The 7,500-nt window shown below is 43.0% G+C and overlaps 1 protein-coding gene across 4 annotated transcripts in view; it reads right to left on the bottom strand.

The window, feature by feature from the left end:
• The window catches only part of SLC35G1 (solute carrier family 35 member G1), an 88,039-nt gene that overhangs the window by 45,501 nt on the left and 35,038 nt on the right, over positions 1-7,500 (bottom strand). For 2 of the 4 annotated variants that reach the window (XM_085877085.1, XM_085877116.1), the window contains exon 1: positions 5,850-6,169. The exons of 1 other annotated variant lie outside the window; for it this stretch is intronic. In XM_085877085.1, coding sequence (XP_085733211.1) covers positions 5,850-5,899 — 50 coding nt within the window. In that variant the 5' untranslated portion in view covers positions 5,900-6,169. Of the gene's footprint in view, positions 1-5,849; positions 6,170-7,500 lie in introns of those variants that run through there. One more of the 4 variants, XM_085877105.1, reaches the window with a different exon arrangement.

Below are 7,500 nucleotides of genomic sequence, written 5' to 3'. Positions count from 1 at the left end.
CAGATTAAATGGCTGATATGAGCAAGATAGAACAGATTTCTGTGACTGCAGTCAGTAACATGATTGCCTTCACATTCTGCGAAAGGTTATGTTTTGGTCGCTGAGTATTTATTTGTTATTCGCATAACTCAGAAAGTATTAAACCGAATTGCATGAAATTTGGTGGGATGATTCGTGAGTATCCAAGGACGATTTGATTAGATTTTGGGAGCGATCGGGTGAAAGGTAAAGGTAAAAAACACTCTTTTGAGCACAACTTCCTTCATAATACAGCTATCAACATGCAACCACCGCCATATTGTTCCATGACGAGATACCTTTTGGATATGTAGTGTCGGATTTGACGTAACGTCATCAGAAGTGCGTCTAAATGACGTCACAAGATGACGTATATTTTCAATCTCATCAGTTTTGTTCATACCGTTTTGTAGGACTTACCTTAAGGACGTCACACACCAAATTTGACTTCGATCGGACTGACCGTTATGACGTCATTGACGTTTGAACATGACGTTTTTCAATTGTGGCTAAAATGTCCTGATATTTTACATTCAACTATCTATATAATTTATAAAGCAAAGTCTCCCAAATCCAGGCATTAGGATCAGTACCAAAATATCTGTTTATTGATGTACAGCTTTTGCCAATTAACTCTGTAGTCAAGGTCAAGGTCACACTCAAGGTCAAAATATACTTGTAGGCATAGCTTCAGATCTAATAGAGCTATTGACATGAAACCAACATTAAAACGTTCAGTGAACTACGAGCTTTCAGAATGGTAGTCCCCGATTGGACGTGACGTCCCCGTAAGTGCGTCAAAATGACGTCAAAAGATGACGTCATTTTTCGACTTTTTAATTTTTCAGTGTTTATCATTCCATTTTGTTGGACTGCCTTCAAGGAGGTTACACACCAAATTTGACGTCAATCGGACTGACGGTTGTGACATCATGGACGTTTTTAAATGACGTTTTTCATATGTGCCCGGAAAAAAGTTGCGGCGGCGAAGGTATGCGCTCTACCGAGTGCCCGTTCTAGTTTAAGTGAGAGATTCTAAGAATCACATTTTTTCATGCTGTAGAAGAATACAAATATGTAGAAGGGAATCAAAGCTAGATCCATGTGCATTAGACGGAGCCTGAATAACTGTCAAAGACAGATTTTGATGGAGCCGCTAACTTCCAAGGATATACAAACGGAGTTGCTATCCATATTGAGCCACAGGCTGTACAAACAAACTGCTATATGCAGTGTAAACTTAGCAGTTCAGGATGTTGTTTCGACCACACCGTTTATTCAAGACTCTCAATTTAATCCAGGAACTTGCAACCTTTCTCCGACTCTATGAAACAATGCAATCATCAAATCTGCTAGACTCGCAACAATGCCCCCATCACACATCTGCCCACTTTGTTCGACAAGATTCACGGTGGTTTTGGGCAATAGATGGCTTGTACGGGAAGCTGGATGAACTTCCATAGGTTGAGGGTACCATTCAGGCTTCATCGGATGCCATAGCGGCCGAGCAGGTCAATGGAGTTTGCCGGTTAAGAGACTTCGATGCATACTTGGGGATTGTGGCATCTTGGCATCGGTTTGAGATAAGATAGACTAAGCAAAGCACTTCAACATGATGCGTCAGTTGGAGAAGTGAGATCTTACATCTCTGCAGGATGACAAGCTCTTCAATCACCTTTACACCGAGGCACACTCGCTTCAAAGTAGATGGCAGCCGAACCAAAACTTCCTCGGCAGGTGTGAGCACCCTGACAATTTCATGTCCGACAATCAACAGACACTTTGCGGATACATTCATCAAAGTTACTGCAAAGTCATTGTTGCCATCAAAGGATTACAGCAGCACATAAGACAAGGCATCACTGGCAATTCATGTTATTGAGCCAGAATTGTTGGCTGGAAATGAGAAGTTTCAGATGAAGACTTGAAAACTTTAATCAGCTTTTATGGTGATTCCCTTTATTCCTTCAGACCAACATAACAGCACAATTGGTGAAATAAGAAAATGTCCACAACAAAAATAAATAAAATAAACAAGGATGTATCTGTGGGGGACATAGTTGAACACCTCAGCAATAGCAACTTCAAGAAAATGATCCCACAAGTAGTGAAGCTGCTGCAACTAGTCTGTTCATCTACTGCAACAGCTAAGAGGTCTTTCAGTCAGCCGAGGAGACAAAAAAAAAATACCTCAGCACAATGGGGCAGGAGAAGCTGAACCATTTGGCACTCCGAGTCAGTGATGAAAAGTTGGTTCCAAGAGGATCTCAAAGCATTTAATGCAAAAAATGAATTGCGGCAAAAAGTTTTAAATACTTCAAGCACACGACTTCACGAGTCATTTAGATAATGAATGAAAAACACACAAAGCAATGTGGTGATTAGTTTCTGTAATGCACTCTGCATGATGTACATTGCATAAACACTTGTTTATTGTGAGCCAGTCTATCTTACACGTATCAAGAGGCCTATTCTTAAAATTGCACTCAGCATGCAACAGATCTTTTGAACTCACCGGTGAAGGTGATCTTAGGTGATTTGTGCGAGATTAGTTCCAATTATGTTGTATTGGAAAGTCGTCTCACCCCCACCACCTGTGACCTGAACACTACCAACACTTATGCAAACTTTGGGAGATCGGGCCAGCTCTGGGTTTTTTTTTTTTTCCTCTTTCCTTAGATTTTCAGATGTACCATCGATACATACATAGAATTACTTTATTCAACATTAGTAGGCTGGGGAACATACATTACCAATGTCACTTAAACTGTAGCAGTTGATATACCAAGAAGGTTCAGTATAGAAATACAAGGGAGGTAACAAAACGTATTTTTTTTTTTTTAAATTAAAAATACCTATACCATGCCAGGGGGGGCAGGGTCTGCCCCCCCCCTTGGAGGCAATCCCACACCGCCAAACAGATCGAGGTCAAATTACAAGGACAGTCATGTGGCATCACACCAACTCCACTTCAGAGGTTTGCCAAACAAACTTGATTTGTTTCAAATGAAACAGATATTTATGGTTTGCCAGTTTCATTCATGGGTCGCTAAAAAATTAAAAAATTAAAAAATAATCTATTTCAGTTGGAAATTTGTTTTATTATCCATGGCACTGCTGTAAGCAGAGTGCCTGAGCAAATATTGCAATGATCCATCCCAGTCATTGTAGTGAAGCTGCTGAATCGTCAAACTTGGCACAGAGCTTCATATTGTGAATGTCTCGGAAACATTGAAAACGTCGAGCTCACAAAGAGAAACAAATAAATTCCAGGAGTAGATTTGCTCACATTACAGCCAGTGCCATAGAATCCTCGAGTTGAGCAAACTCAACAAGAGGCACCATGTTGTCACCAAACTGTTTGTGTGCGGTGCAGCGTTCCGTGTGACTACTCCTTGGCTGTTTTTCCACAAGATCTTGGCTATTCGTTGTTCTCCTTGGCGTCTTGGTTTTCTATTATCATCGCTTAACCGAAACCTTGTGAATTCTTGGATTTTTTTCATTGGCTCACCTTGGCATTTATGAAAATGAGGAGTGGTCACACTTGCAGCGTTAATTACATACTATTGGAACAACTTTGAGACCTTTTAGAATTTAGATCCCTTAGACCCTTCAGACCATTTAAACCCTCAGACCCCATCAACCTTTAAGATCCAATGAGACCCCTTTTGACCCTCAACAAAGTAAAAAAACAACACCATGTAAAAAGTATGTGAGAATAAGTTAATCATTCTGGAACTGAAAATATGATTTCATGATGAACTAGAAGGACACTTGATAGAGCGCATACCTCTGCCACGTAAATGCCTGATCCAGGAGAACATATCGGGCCCCAATACATTTTTGAAACATCATGCTATACAGTACTATATCGTTTTTGGCCCTATCTCTCAATGGATTAAATAATTCTCGTATCCACATCCGGATTCGGATCTTCACCAAAATTGAATCAATTCTTCCTTGCGACACACCCAACCTGTCCACCAAGTTTTGTCCGAATCCGTCCACAACTTTGAGATATCTTCTACAACACAGACAGACAGACAGACAGAAAGGGGTGAAGAAAAACAAAAACAACCTCCTTCACCTTCAGTGGTGGAAGTAAACATCATTAGTCTTCACCACGACGCACACGGTCGAGCTTTTTTTGTTTGTTGGTTCGCTGGCGCCAGCAGTTGGTTTGCGGGACCACTATTTTCGTTGTGTCTGTGTGTCTGTCTGTCTGTCTGTTTATGACTCTCTCCCGAGCATAGCTCCGTGACGTTTGATGCGATATTGATGAAACTTGGACACAAGCTAGATATCATGGTCTAGTTGTGTCTTTTTGTACGAGGGGCGTCCCACGCCCCTTGTGGGCGGAGCCACGCGCACTTTAAGTTTATTTACTTATTTTTCCCTCGATTTTTTTTTCTCACAATTTCATCTCCAAGAGGCTGTGTGTAATGTCCATAAGTACAACATATAATATAAAAAAATCCGATTTGATTTGGTCAATTTTGACGGAAGAGATAGGTTTTTACGGTAGGGCTTCCTCAATAATGCCCGCGAACCATCGTCGCCTCCCGGCTTGTTTGTTTACTTTGTCGAGGCTCGTCGAAGAGCTAACACAGAACATATAACAAAGGGAGAAAGAGACAAGAGGTACAAGAGAGGAAAGCACGACAGGAGGGAGCAGAGAGGGACGGGAGGGGGATGGTACACGTGGTGAACAAGATGGACACTCCAAGAACTTTTTAACTTCCCATTCACCCCCTGACGTCGATTTGTTGAGCAAACTCGGAGCCAGTTTTCCGTTGCTTGTTGTTGACGTCTCTGTGAAGGCGAAAACTGAAGCCGTTTCCACCATTTTGGTGTGACGTCATGACGTAAAAAAAACGACATCTTTTGTGAGAGAATCTTCCCGATTCACAAGTCGTGTGTTCGGGTTCGTGCCTCCGCCGGGTTCGTCGGCACACACACACACACACACACACACACACACACACACACACACACACACACACACACACACACACACACACACACACACACACACACACACTTTACTCTTCGAATCACGACTCGGATTCGATTCATCACAGAAGAGATTCGCCCACAACATCGGATACGTCACGTGGTACAACTCCCGATTCGACTTGCAACGAATGTAGTCGTTAATTACAGCGAACAATTAGCGCGAACTGCTTGGGTGGCAAGAGAAGTAAAGAAGCAAATAAATACCGTACTTTAAATGGTAAATTATCTGCCATGATGAGCGAAAGGAAATCTCCTTCAGAGATTCCCCTTCAACACGGCGGATCATTTACCATTTGAGGGATTTACTTCTGAAGTCTTCGGATTATACTTGTGTGACGACATTAGTGAAAACAATGTGAAGATATCTATCTAAATGTGATTTACAGACTCGGATAATGCACAAAATTTAGTGCTTCACTCGGCAAAGACGGAAAACAAGATGGCGCCTTGCGGCCACGTGACCACGTATCCTCCAATCACGAGAGTTTGCGCTGAAAGAGCGCCAAACGCACGTCTTCTCCGGCACTGATCACGGTGATGCAATAGCGCCCCTCGAGGGCGAAACGACGTCATCGACGAAACAGCGGCGTGACGAATCACCTCAGGAGATCACCTCAGTCCATTGATGTTTTTTTTTTCAAATGTCACCATCACTTACAAATTACCAACGAGTTGGAAGTTTGCACTTTCAGCAAATTAATGAGAATCCGCTGTTCACAAGTTCAATCCACAAGTTACACCGTAACCAAGAAACGACACACAAATGAAGACATCGAGATCTGGTTGGACGGATCGTGAGACGCACGAACACTCACCTGGGTGAGCAGGCTCGGAGCCGCGCCGACGAGGCCGCATCGCGGAGCATCGTTCCGTGGGCACAGCAGCCGCCAGACGCTCGGACATGCCCTCTCCGCAAATCGCGCGCCACAGAACGGCTCTTGAAGCCGTTCGCCGCGACGTCCGACTCGGTCGCACTTGAGCAGCTTGAACTGATCAATCACAAGAACGAGGGGCGCACGTGCTCCGGCTAAGGACCTGCCGAGACTTCGTGATCAATAATCGTCAAGTGCCGAAGTTGTCTATTTATTTTAAATCGACCGTGACGTACCGGCACCGCGTGCAGGATGCGTCATCGCTCGTGACGTCATCGCGCAACTTTAATGGCGGAGTGGGGGGGGGGAACTGTTTGGCGCACTTACGGGAAGGTGAATGCGCTGCTGTGAAAAGGTTACGGCCCGAGTTAACCGGCGATGACGTGCTTGGGTTAAATAAATCATGCACGGGTCCAGGTTTATCAATTCTCATAATGGACGAGTCGACATGATTGTCATGCAACAAAGCCAGCGATGTCTTCCCTCACTTGCCAAAGCAATCACTGTATAACGATCCGTGTCCATCAAAAGTGTGTTAAAAACGGACGTTGAACACCCGCAGAACGTCACGAGAAGTCGATTCCGCTGATCCAATTTTACTGGACATACAGTACCGCGGAAGCTCAAATCGCGAAAAGGCCTCAAATGATTAAAATCTTTGGCTCATGTTTCATCCCTCACGACACAAGGAAACTTCGACGCAGGAGGTCCTCAGGAGTCAGGCCCATCATGTCTGCGAATTTCTGCCAACATCCACATATCCCTCCATTTAATGCTTCTTCGTAATGTACGGAGGTCAGGGGACGAACATATATACATATATACAAGTCTGGAGACGGCGATGGTTCACGAGCGGTATTTGACAATGTAGATTGTTTCAGAAGTCAAGGATGAGAATGTTATAATTTTTTGACCAAGTTTTAAAAATGATCAACAGGATATGGTACGAGTGACAGGTTATTCGCTGCAAAATGTCGAAAACCCGGTTTCGTTCAACAACTTTCAAAATTTGACCTTTGCATAACCTTTAAAGGTCACAAAACAATGCTGTGGACATTAAAATAAGGAAACAGGATACGTGCTACAGCTTATTGGAGTTAGTTCGTCGAAGAAGGTCGAAAACCCGGTTCGATTCCCACAACTTTGAAAATTTGACCTTTGTGAACTTTAAAGATCAAAAGGTCAAGTATTTCAAAATTTGACCTTTGCATAACCTTTAAAGGTCACAAAACAATGTTGTGGACATTGAAATAAGGAAACAGGATACGTGCTATAGCTTATTGGAGTTAGTTCGTCGAAGAAGGTCGAAAACCCAGTTCGATTCCCACAACTTTGAAAATTTGACCGTTGTGAACTTTAAAGGTCAAAAGTCAAGGATTATGACCTTTGGTGCAAAACCTCCTCTGGAACATTCCAGGAACAATATAACGTCATATAGGCTATATGGCATTTCACACTCCACCGATTATCCATACTTTGATGAAATCAGCATAAATACGAACTTGAAGGGGGCACCACGGGCAAGGTGTTCGAGATAGAGCAAAATGGTTTCAAGACTTTAGGTGGGGAATGACCTCAAGATTATGCATAAAAA

This window comes from Eptatretus burgeri, chromosome 1 (assembly GCF_056783735.1).
Source record: "Eptatretus burgeri isolate ZD-2024b chromosome 1, Ebu_testis_v1, whole genome shotgun sequence".
NCBI classification, from domain to species: Eukaryota; Metazoa; Chordata; class Myxini; order Myxiniformes; family Myxinidae; genus Eptatretus; species Eptatretus burgeri.
The sequence above is the reverse complement of the archived record's forward strand: the minus strand, read 5'-3'. Positions and strand labels throughout refer to the sequence as shown.